Source organism: Microtus pennsylvanicus, chromosome 1 (assembly GCF_037038515.1).
Source record: "Microtus pennsylvanicus isolate mMicPen1 chromosome 1, mMicPen1.hap1, whole genome shotgun sequence".
NCBI lineage: Eukaryota > Metazoa > Chordata > Mammalia > Rodentia > Cricetidae > Microtus > Microtus pennsylvanicus.
Window position 1 is genome coordinate 84,842,660 of NC_134579.1, and position 12,618 is coordinate 84,855,277.

Here is a 12,618-nt window from a genome sequence, read left to right on the forward strand (position 1 = left end):
TTCCCTATCTAGTTAGACTGTCTTATGACAGTCTCAATGCCTATAATACTCTTTCTCCCCTATTTGTAAAAGTAAAATTTTACCTATGCTCCCTTCTTCAGTAAAATACTACTTCCCAAGATAGCCTTTTGAGCTCTCTGAAGTAAACTAATAAAGTAAAAGCAAATGTGAAGCAAGAAAAGCAGCCCATCGGAACATGAATGAACACAAGCCGTACCCACAAATGCAGTGTATATGGACTGCACAAACACAGATAAGCAGCTGGTTTGCTGACTGCCATTGACCTACTAAATGCACGACTGGGAAAACACTAAGAAACCTTAACATTTTTAAGGACAAATACCTGATAGACTCAGTATCTATGTGTACAGGTGCTATTCTCTCCAAGAGAAACTTGATCATTTCCAAGAAAGGATTTGTAGGCTGTTTAGGGTTGCCCAACTTCTTAGTTATTTCACGCTGAAATGCAGATTTGTAAATAATTACAAAAATATATTCAAACATAAAATAACTTCAAAATGTTAAGAACCTACAACATTCTGTAGTACTGGTGCTGGAAAACACAAATTTAGAGAAACTAACAAAAACAAAGCATTGAATACATTCTAAGTAAATAAGATGTACATTATTATAATTATTAACATTCTAAGCAATGATGTACATTATTATTAACATTCTAAGCAAAGATGTACATTATTATTAACAAGCAAATAAGATGTACATTATCCAATATAACAATAAAAAAAACTGAACAGATATTTTGAGTAAAAACAAGGTTTGATTCCTATCTCATGTCATAAATTACAAAAAGCCAGGCAGTGGGGGTGCACGGGCATGCCTTTAATCCCAGCATTTTAGAGAATCTTTGTGAGCTCAAGGCCAGCCTGTTCTATAGAGCAAGTTCCAGGACAGGCTCCAAATCCTGTCTCGAAAAATGAACAAATGAAGTTCAAAAGAATAAAAATATAAGAGTAAAATCGAAGGTGGAGAGACAAACCAACAAGCAAAATTAACAAAGAGAATTTAATTAAATTGCTAGACATCATTCTGAAGATTCTCATTCAGCCTACCCAAGAAAGAGCCAAAAATCATCTTTTTCAAAATGCATCAATATATGAGTGCAAAACACTAATAAATATTTGAATAAATATTTGTAACATGTCTTACATGGGTATTTTATCCTAACAAAAACAACTTAAGAGGGAGAGAATTTATTTTGGCTAACAGTTCCCAAGCTATAGCCAATCACATCAAAGGACACAATTGAGCTGGAAGGAGCTGGTCAGATCACATCCATAATCAGGAACAGAGAACAATGAATGCATGCATACTAGTGCTCAGCTCTTCCCCCATCTTTCAGGGTGCCTTCCCTTGGCAGGCACCACCCACAAATGGGTACATCTTCCGACCTCAAATAATCAAGATAATACCTCACATATAAGCCCAGAGACCAGGTCAAGCTGATAATTAACATGAACTATTGTAACTTGCAATCAAATAAAATTTTATGATCAAGACACCAAAAACAAAACCCAAGAGCCATATAAAATTATCCATGGCTAGACAAAAATAGAAATCATAATATAAAAGGGACATCACAAACGAAACAAAAGGGCAAAATACAGCTGACGAAAAATAAATTGCAACCTAAAATGACATATCACAAACTAACCAGTTGCAAGATAAAAAAAAATATTCTATAAAAATAGGTAGATTATAAACATTCAACTCAGAAAAGAAATACAAATGATTAAAAAAAACTTGAAGGAGAAAGATGATCAGAAACTAGGCAAATAAAAAATACAATTCCTATCAAAATAACTTTATGTTTAGTTTTACTTGTGCTTTGTTTCTAACAATGAGTGGACAACATTATGATTGAGAAATACATGTTAAAGGCATTAAAAATGTACCTTTAAACCCATGTGATAAGACTTCTAAAAATCTGTAGGAATCACGATGTGTAAAAATAATCAGCTATGAAGGTATTACATGGAGGAGCCAGAGGCATAAGTATGTATGGAGGCCCAAAAATGTGAGCCTATTTCCACCTTGACCAAAGGTCAGAGAATTAGAGGTAACCTCTGTTGCTTCAAGGTTATTGTGTTTCTACCTCAAACAAATGTCCCACCTAGATTCAGGACAGAGAGTTCTGCTCTCTCAAGGTTATTATCAATAGTTGTAGCTAATAGCCAGACCTAGCATTTCAGGAATAGAGAAGTAGCTATGTTTCTACCTCAAACAAAAGTCTAAGGATTCAACTAAATTCCAGTTGTCTTTTGGAGATAACACTGGATTTCACCCAGGGAGTGGTTTGCTTACAGAATGTTTTGGTAAAGGGTGTGATCATGACTTGTTTTGTTCTAGCAACAGAATGTTTAACTATGAATGTAGTCTGCAACCTTCAACTGGTCTGTTCATTTCCTTGTATCATGTTAATGCAGTTTTTTATCTTAATAGTATCTTATTGGGTCAGGATATGTTAAGTAATTGAAAATTAAATGTGAGCGATTTCAGTATTCACTGGAACTCCCTCCCAGTACTATTCCGTTTTTCCATTCTATTATTTTCCCATCTTCATATTCTTTCCTTATATTCTAAATCCCAATGCCCCTACCCTGGCGAGAGACGTTTTTGTCGAGGCTGGTCCCTGACAGGTATGAAACTAAAGCCTCTGTTCTAATCGGGGCATCAAGACCTCACTGCAAAAGAAAGAAGTGGGAAAGCTCCAGAATGTTAGTATTCAGTAAGCTACAATGCATATGAATAGCATGCTATGAACTATGAAATACACAATAAAAAATTAATGAGTGGGATGTGGTGACACATACCTTTAATCCCAGTACTCAGGAGGCAGAAGCAGGTGGACCTCTGTGAGTTCGAGGCCAGCCTGAGTTACAAAACAAAGTCCAGGACAGTCAGGGCTAATACACAGAGAAACCCTGTGTGTGTGTGTGTGGGGGGGGGGACGGGATGGGACGGATACCCAAACTTAACAAAAATGCAACATATAAAATTCATATATGACAAGATTTCATTTTGAAAGGACATATATGAAAATGCTAATGGCAACTGTCCCTGCAGAAGGACTATAATTTATCTGAATTTTTATTTAACATTTTCTAAATTGAAATAAACATAAATTCCTTTTATAAAGATAAAGCAGATATACTGAGAGAATCCTGTGTGTGTCTCCACACAGGTGCTCCCCATGCTCCCCCTTACCACACAGCCTTCAGCCTGCTTGCAGGAGCATGTGGGGCTAACAAGGTTTTCCAGCTGTTTCCGTATTTTCTCATCATCCTCCAACACTTGTGTGAATTTCTTCATGAAATCCTGTGCCTTACCAGGATCTGGCAAATTTCCTTAAAATAAAAATAAAGTTTCATAATGTCTCAAACTAATTTTTGAAAGAAAAGTACTTTCTATTTTGTAATTCTAATTAATAGTCCTTATCTACAAACTGCCCTTAGTTTAAATTGTGAAGCATCATCTATACTGAAAATTTGGGAGAGAAATCTGCTTTGGAGAAAATATGAAAAAGTATCCAAGTGAAGATCTGCTTGCAGGGGGAGCACAAGCTCTTTCTAAGGAGCCCATTATAGTATTTGAAGACACTAAGTGTCAACCTAAGTAGAACCATCATCTGTTCCTTAAGACACTGCGTACACTGTCCTGCAGGAGTCCATTAAGAGGGGACAGTTAATTACATTCTGTATCTCCTTGTACACCGTTTATCCATACAGACATGCAGCATGTGATACCGACGGACACTGGGCAAACTATCCCGGTGTGACTGCTAGGTTATGTCCTACTGGCAAGAAAGGGTCACTATAGAAACCACCACAGCACTCTTCTACCATGTGCCTCATAGCTCCTGCAGCTAAGGAAATGCTGACCTTAACCAGCATTAGAAAAAAATTGCTTAGAAAAAACTAGATTAGGCTAACTAGTATAAGAAACTATAAATATATTAAATGTGACAACAGTAAACTTATCCTTCAAATTAACATACAATTCTGAAAATCCTTAAGTTTTGGAAAAAAATGACTAATCACTGCCTGTGGTAAGAATACCAAACTGTACTAGTCATAATAAACATTTGATATATAACCTTTTCATGCCTCTATATACAAGAAAAAAATAGAGTGAAAAGAAATCTGGCTTGGTGGCACAAACTGTTAATCCCAACACTTGAAAGGCAGAAGCAGGTAAATTTCTGAGTTCAAGGCCAGTCTGGTCTATGAAGTGAATTCAGGCCAGTCAAGGCTATATGGTAAGATCCTGTCTCAAAAATAAATAAACATGATGACTTATAAAAGACAATTATCTGCATAACATAAATTTAGGCAGACAGCACCTGGGGACAAGGTTTCTTAAAAGTTCTAGTGTAGAACTTTACTATGTTCCAAATTAGCAATTCACTAGAATTTGAAAGTACTGAAGATTTAATAGTGTTGTTAATTTTAGAAATGGTCATTTAAGAGCCTCTTTATCATAGTTAGGCACCATATTAAGACCTATTCTTTTTTTAAATATTTATTTATTTATTATGTATACAATATTCTGTCTGTGTGTATACCTGCAGGCCAGAAGAGGACACAAGACCCCATTACAGATGGTTGTGAGCCACCATGTGGTTGCTGGGAATTGAATTCAGGACCTTTGGAAGAGCAGGCAATGCTCTTACCCTCTGAGCCATCTCTCCAGCCCAGACTTATTCTTTAGAAAAATAAAATAAAGGATTGTGACAGAGAATATAGCAACACCCCCCCCCCAAAAAAAATTCAGCATTTTATTTTTTTTGAGACAGGGTTTCTCTGTAGCTTTTGGAGCCTGTCCTGGAACTAGCTCTTGTAGACCAGGCTGGCCTTGAACTTACAGAGATCCGTCTGCCTCTGCCTCTCGAGTAGAGGAATTAAAGGTGTGTGCCACCTTTGCCCAGCAAAATGCATAAGAATCCTTTATTTTTTTTTTCCCCTCTCACTGTATTAACATCTTCTGGATACTAGCATTCCTGAAAACAGAATCTAGAAAAGACTTTCGTTTTTTGATAGATACTAAAAAATTAGAAAGACAACAGAGAACGAGGTTCTCCAGAGGTCAGCACCCACAACCAACTGCAGAGGACAAGCCTGGAAGCTGCTGAGCTACAAAAAAAGGGCTGGCTGAGGTTGCTCTACTCAATGAGACCTAGTTCTGAATGCTTTCTTCAAAATGGAGGACTGAAGTGAACAACAAGACAAAGTCACTGTTTTCTTTAGTGTCTTGGTGTTAGTTCTAATGCAGCTGAAGTATTTAGCTCTGCCTACGACCTCTTCATTATTGCCTAGTACAACCACTCTACCAGGTGTTCCCGATTATCTTGTCAATACACAATGACCACTGAGGTGAGGGGAAAAGCAACTAATGCCAGAGACTGACAACAGAGGAGGAAACAAGGCACAGACCCAACGTTAACAATTAATTTCGTGTAGTAAGTCTCAAAAATAAATGTATATATTATTTCTCAAGCTTTCTCATGTAAGGCACTAAAGAAAATTTTAAAATCTGGATAGCACACAAAACAAATGAAAATCGAAGAGAAAAAGGAGAACTAAATAACAAACTATATAACAAACAAAAACACTAATAATTTCTTAGATTACCACAATCTAACATAATTACATAAAACCTTCAATTAACTTTTAAACTTTAAAAAAGATTTAAAACAACTTACTTGTAATAACCATCACTTTGGAAAATATGGCCTTCACACTGGCATCTGTCTGTAAATCACATACAAAAACATACAATTAAAATTCCCTAAGAAGAATCCACAGGCACCTTCAACAACTCTCCAGACCCACATGCTCCCCATGGTTGTATCTTTCTTTAGCTATTTTTAAATCCTAGATAAATGGGTGGAGTGAAAAATACAAAAGCCATGTGATGATGCTAAGTTTCAATCAATGGGCAGGAAAGAGCAGCTCCATAGTGAGAGTCTCAAAAGCAGGCATGTTTGTTTGCAAATGAGTCACTTAACACCTGATCTAAGCTCCTAACATACTGCCTGGATCCTCGTAAGACTTCAATGGTTTCTAAAATCCAGACTAATGCTATCCATGTGAATAAAGAACACTCCATACTTCAGTAAAGCTTCTGCATATTTACCCACCAGGTAAATGAATAAAAAGTTAGATAACAAAGAGAAGAACATCCAGAGGCTTCTGGCTAATGGAAGTATGCTGTCTTCCAGCACTGTAACACTGAAACCCATGCCTACTGACAGTAGAAGCCACTAAAGTAAAGTTTAAGTTGTCTATTATTGAATAGATCCCAACAGGTTCAATATACTCAATGACCATAGAAAAAAAGGTTAAATTACATTCAATAAAAAATAAAAAGGTGCCAGGCATAGTAGTGCTTGCCTTTAATCCCATGACTCAGGAGGCCAAAGGCAGATATCTGTGTGTTCCAAGACAGCACAATCTACATGTCAAGTTTCAAGCCAACAAAGGCTTCGTAGTAAGACCCTGTCTTAAAAAAACAAAATGGGCCTAGTGGCTGCAGCAGCAGTGGCACGCACCTTTGATCCCAGTACTCTGAAGGCAGTAGCGGGTGGATCTCTGTGAGTTCGAGGTCAGCCTGGCTTACTGAGTGAGCAAGTTCAAGAATAGCCAGAGAGGCCGGGCGGTGGTGGCGCACGCCTTTAATCCCAGCACTCGGGAGGCAGAGGCAGGCGGATCTCTGTGAGTTCGAGGCCAGTCTGGTCTACAAGAGCTAGTTCCAGGACAGGAACCAAAAGCTACAGAGAAACCCTGTCTCGAAAAATCAAAAAAAAAAAAAAAAAAAAAAAAGAATAGCCAGAGAGGATAGACACAGAGAAATCCTGTCTCATAAAAACAAAACAAAAAAAAAAACTTCACTGTCACAGAAGTTTTTAAAAAAACAAGTGAGAGTCACAATAATCACTAAAAAAAAAAAAAATAACCTCTGCTAAACAGATTGTTAAGCAAGCAACTAAGAAAATTTTCTCTCCATGGATGAAACAACACTTAACTACTCATTTCTGCCCTACACATATGAGGTGCGTGTGATGGAAGGAGGTCAAAGAAAACAACTTTGAACTAATAATAAAAACTCACTAATTTGTTTTCCCTGAATGTAATTTAAAATGACTAGATACACTTTCTAAATTAGTAACATTTTCAAAAAGGGAGGGGCTTAGACTCATTCTAAATGCCCCTAAATAAAATATGTATTTGCTGGGTGAATACCACAATTTCAGGGACTGGAAAGATACGTCAGTTAGCAAACTAAAATCTTCATTTGATTCATAGAACACACATAACAAGCTAGGCATAGTGGCACAGGCTGTTACGCCCAGTGGAAGGTGAAGACAAGTAGATATAGGGCTCAATGGCCAGCAAGCTACCGGGCAATTTCCAGATCAGAGACCCTGCCTCAAATCAAAACAAGGCTCACAAAAAACAAAATATACACATTACTGAGGAAAAACACTTGGGACTGTTCTCAAGCCTATACACACACACACACAGAATACCACATACTTATTATGTGCTATTACCAGAATATTCATTCTAAGTAAACATATAAAGATATTAAGCTTAATTATGGTAATTATACAAACTTTCTAAAATTATTTCTTTAAAATTTAACTTACTTTAGGTTGTTTAATTAAATCAAGCAAATCTTTTACTTGGTGTCGGAGTAAATTTTGACATTTCCACATTTCATTTAATGCTCTGAAAAACACAAAAACATACAAAACAGAATAAAAGTCCTTTCAGGATAATCAAACAATTAATTCTAATAAAAGAGGGGGAGGTAAAAGCAAGACAGGAGAAATGATGTAAAATTCATAGATTAAATAACTGGCAACCCAGGGGCAAAGACTCAAATGGGATAGTAGCAGCAAGGCCATTAGGCAGGGATTTGTGATGCTCATTTGACTTTGTATAAAGATAGATTAAATGGAGCTTAATGTCCTACTTAAAGCTTTAAAGAAGTAGGACTGAGAAGAATAAAGAAATATAAACCTAATAACTAAATGAAGACCTGACCAAGTTCTGTCTTGTAATAGGTGATAGTAATCTAAGGAAAGCTGAAGGATAAGACCCATGAGAAAAAGGGTACATGTGTCTGTGAATTATTTATCCCATTATATGTAAACTTCAAGTTGAAATTATCTGTTATGAATATGTCTTCCTGATAACTACATTGTTAAGAGCTTTAGCACCACATATTTCTAATGAAATTTTATTAAAAAGTATTTTACATCAATTTACTTTGTCTGTATCTATGTACAGGAATATGTATGTATGTTCATGTGTGCTAGCTGCCCGTGTGTGTGTGTAGGTCAGAAGACAACCTCAAGGGTCATTCTTTGGGCACCTTCCTTCTTTTGTTTGAGACAGGGTCTCTGATTGTCCTAGATGTCTCCCAAGTGATTTAGGCTAGCATGTCTCATCCAACCACTGCTATGCACCAGGCCTATTCCATGAGTTCTGGGAACCTAAACTCAGGCCCTCATAAACTGCAAAGGAATTGGGTACAACTGAAAAGACTTCACTGACTTCACCGCTTACAGTCAATCATCTACACTTCCGATACCACACATATGTGAAGCACTGACAACAGTGACAAAAAGCAGAAGCATATAAACAAGCCTTCCCTTGGACAGAAATGACACTTTATTTAGTATCTCCAGTGTCCTCTTTATTAATGTTGTGGAAATGCCTTTCAGGTTTTTGTTTTGTTTTTTAAAGAACACACCCTACTTTAAACTTGGGAACTTGCTAACAGTAAGAGTACTGGAACATTTTCACTTTTGGACAACTTAAATTTTAAGTAGTGCCGGGCGGTGGTGGCGCACGCCTTTAATCCCAGCACTAGGGAGGCAGAGGCAGGTGGATCTCTGTGAGTTTGAGACCAGCCTGGTCTACAAGAGCTAGTTCCAGGACAGGTTCCAAAACCACAGAGAAACCCTGTCTCGAAAAAAAAAAAAAAAAAAAAATTAAGTAGTGACGTTTTACTATTTTTGAATATCAAAGTTCCACCATGTTTCACTGCATTACTAATCAATGTAAACTTATAAGCTAGCTGAAAGCAAAATGATCACTTACCAGAGAACTATGAAAATCTAAAACAAAGCATGAGTTGCATAAATAAAGACTTTCAAAAAAACAGTCTGAGAAATTACTTCTGAATTCCAAACTCTATTTGCTAGAAAAATCATGATTTCCAACTTTGAAAAGACCACACTGAAACTTTATTATAGAGTTAAAACAGATGAAATTATGTAATCTAGGATATTACCACTTAAATATGAAATCATAAGAAATTCTAAAACCACTATAATCATAGCTGAAATATTTTAAAAAAATAACCCCCACTAAGAATTTATATTACAATGTATTTAAGAAAATAAGAATTTTAATTGAAGTATTAAATAACAAAATAACCTGCCCATACTTATTGTCCTGATGGGAAGAATCTCAAGTAAGTAAAAAGGGGATAACAGAAGGCAATGGGGTGACAATCCCAGCACTCAGAAGGATGTGGCAGGCAGATCTCTGTGAGTTCCAGGCCAGCCTGAGCTACAAAGTTAAGACTCTGTTTAAAAACAAGATAAAAAGAGTGAAAAACATCCCTGAAGATTATACATATGATAATCCTATCTGCATAATGTGCAAAAATAAGTGATTAAAGGAAATACATACATCATACATACGAGTAGTTTAAAGCTGTTTTCAATAGAGAAAAAAAAAAAGACTGCAGTACATCTCTTTAAGGAAGACAGGATAAAAGAGTTGGAGGATACACTCATGGTCACCTTAACTATCACCAGGCTACATCACTCGCATATATGTGGTCTTTGTTATTATCAAACTTAAGAAAAAATAGAAGTTTTGGGAAGTAACACAGATGAATATAAATTGTTCTAAAAATTATGGTAATGTAGATGATCAGCTAGTTTCACAAAGTCAACAATAAAAGCCACTTTTAAATAATACCTACCTTGAATACTTCAACAGTTAAATATCATTCATAAACCGTTTTTCTAAAATTAAAACCCTTATGCAATAGTCCAAATAGGTTTTTTCTCCTACTTTTTAGTGGTATTACTTCACAGCACATCTCTTAAAAATGATTGCTTCACTTTCTAATTCAATAAAGTACACTGAAATTTCAGTAAAAAGTAGTTTCTGTTTAGTGTGTGACTGCTATTTATAAACTCTTCTTACTTACAGGTATTTTCTTCTTTTCATTTCTATTTCTGGCATTAACATCTCACCAATTATCTTTCCTCCCTTAAATTTAAAAGCTATACACATATTCGGAAGTTTTTTTGTAGGGATGATTATCAATTTTTTTCTATCTACACCTGACAAATGTATCAACCAGCTGACATTTCTGTCCTAGTGTTTATATGATTAAAAAAAAAAACTTAGAGGGCTGGAGAGATGGCTCAGTGGTTAAGAGCATTGACTGTTCTTCCAGAGGACCTGAGTTCAAGTCCCAGCAACCACATGGTGGCTCACAACCATCTATAATGAGATCTGGAGCCCTCTTCTGGCCTGCAGACATACATGGAGGCAAAATGTTGTATGCATAATAAATAAATAAATCTTTTTTTTAAAAAAGACATTAATGTTTATTTCTTGCCTATCTTTTATGTGTTATCTGGCCATATTAACTTCCCTCCCATATAAAGGCATGGCATTGACCAATCCCAACAGTGGGCAGTATAGAACGGTCCTGAAGACCTCTGTGCTATGCAGGGAAGGGTTCTTGGATACTTGTAAGAATGAACATGACTGCAATGAGTGTGCTAAATAAGTCCCAGTCCACATGCTCCCCACTTCTTCCTTCTAAAGTCAAACTTTCATAATCTTTTGTAATTTAGATTTACAGAAATAACTGAAGTTTTTGTTGCTTCTTGAACATGATTCCTTCTATACCTGGCTTTCTCATAAAATAAAATAAATATATACAGTCTTGAGTTTCTCACATAGGATCTCTGAGTGCTACTTCTAGATTCTTACTTAAAGCTATCTTTATTAATTTACTGTGACATAGTATTTGGTAAAGGCCAGATTTACTGAGATGTCTAACACCTGTTCTAAGATGACACATGTCAATCATACTTCACCATTCTAACAGGCTATCAAGTGCATACTAAGGAAAAGAATGAGCAACTAAACTAAAAGAAAACAATTTGAGAGTGCATTCCACTTTGAAAAAAATTTCCAACATAGTAAAATTAAATAAAACAGTAGTATATATGTTGTCTCTTGTAGTTAAAGAGTTAAGTGCTGTTGAGCCGGGCAGTGGTGACACACGCCTTTAATTCCAGCACTCGGGAGGCAGAGGCAGGCAGATCTCTGTGAGTTCGAGGCCAGCCTGGTCTACAAGTGCTAGTTCCCAGGACAGGCACCAAAGCTGCAGAGAAACCCTGTCTTGAAAAACCAAAAAGAGTTAAGTGCTGCAACCAAGTAGTACTGACTTCAAATCCTGGCTATCTTACTACTATCTTACTACTTATAGCTCTGTATGACTGCACTTATCTTGAATAAAACATAAACTTCTGCTGCTACTTTTCAGTTGCAACGTAAAAGCAGAGACAAGGTACACATTCCAGAGCTCCAAATATACCACAAACTACAACTCCATCTAAAATAACAGTAGCACATGTAACTATGGAAATGAAGACAAAAGTCCACTACAAATTTCAAGTATCCTTAAACTTCCAATTTCAGAGCACTTACTCCTCAATAGCTCTAATTGTGTTAACTGGAATATCATGAATATTAATTTCTAAACCTACAGGAAATCTCTAGGCCTTAATAGGATTCAGTTAGATTAGCAGTGTCTCTACTATATATAAAATGCCAATTCTCTTCCCAGACATCCAAAGATACTTCTGAATGAAACATGGGGATAAAAATGTATTTGTGAGACTTGCCCTAATGCTAACCTGCAATACTATGTTGAGGACAAACAGCACAGAAATTTGTACTCTACTGCACTACAGAATAATTTAAATTAGTACCGTGTTAAGAGTAGGAAGATAGTATTTTCATAATGTGGACCTTTTTAACACCTGAGGGGGTGGGGGAATAGGTATATCACCTTTCTTGAAATGCCATCAACATGAAAATCTAGAGAGAAAGAAAAATCAAATCCTTAATGATTTCATGCCAAATAGCTCTAGCCAGCTTTAACTGTTTTTGTTTCTGTTGGTGACAGAACTTTCTAAAAAGAAAAAGAAATAATCCAGCAATTTAGTGTTTTGAACCTTTAAACAATGCTTATACTATTATAAAGTTTGCATTAAATATTTAAGGTTTACGCCCCACCCTCATGCCTAATTCATATACTACAAAAGAGAGAGAGCAGCATGACACTGGAGACATACTTCACAGCATTCAAGTCCAGTGTAGCATACAAGTAATACAAGCACTTCATCCGTTCTGTAGTTTCCAAATTATGAGGAACCATGTACTGAGCAAAGATCCGTTCAACAAGTAACCTATAAAAGAAAAGACTCTTTAAGGATACTAAGTTTAATTATAAAAACTGTAAAAAAAAAAAATCACAAATTAAGTAAGT

General features: G+C 36.1%; 1 protein-coding gene across 6 annotated transcripts in view; it reads right to left on the reverse strand.

The window, feature by feature from the left end:
- Positions 1 to 12,618, reverse strand: part of Pds5b (PDS5 cohesin associated factor B) — a 151,842-nt gene that overhangs the window by 59,125 nt on the left and 80,099 nt on the right. For all 6 annotated transcript variants that reach the window (XM_075971459.1, XM_075971441.1, XM_075971432.1 and 3 more), the window contains exons 13-17: positions 12,425 to 12,538; positions 7,667 to 7,748; positions 5,720 to 5,768; positions 3,226 to 3,365; positions 344 to 459 (exon numbers count right to left, since the gene is read on the reverse strand). In XM_075971459.1, the coding sequence (XP_075827574.1) occupies positions 344 to 459; positions 3,226 to 3,365; positions 5,720 to 5,768; positions 7,667 to 7,748; positions 12,425 to 12,538 (501 nt within the window). The remainder of the gene's footprint in view (positions 1 to 343; positions 460 to 3,225; positions 3,366 to 5,719; positions 5,769 to 7,666; positions 7,749 to 12,424; positions 12,539 to 12,618) is intronic.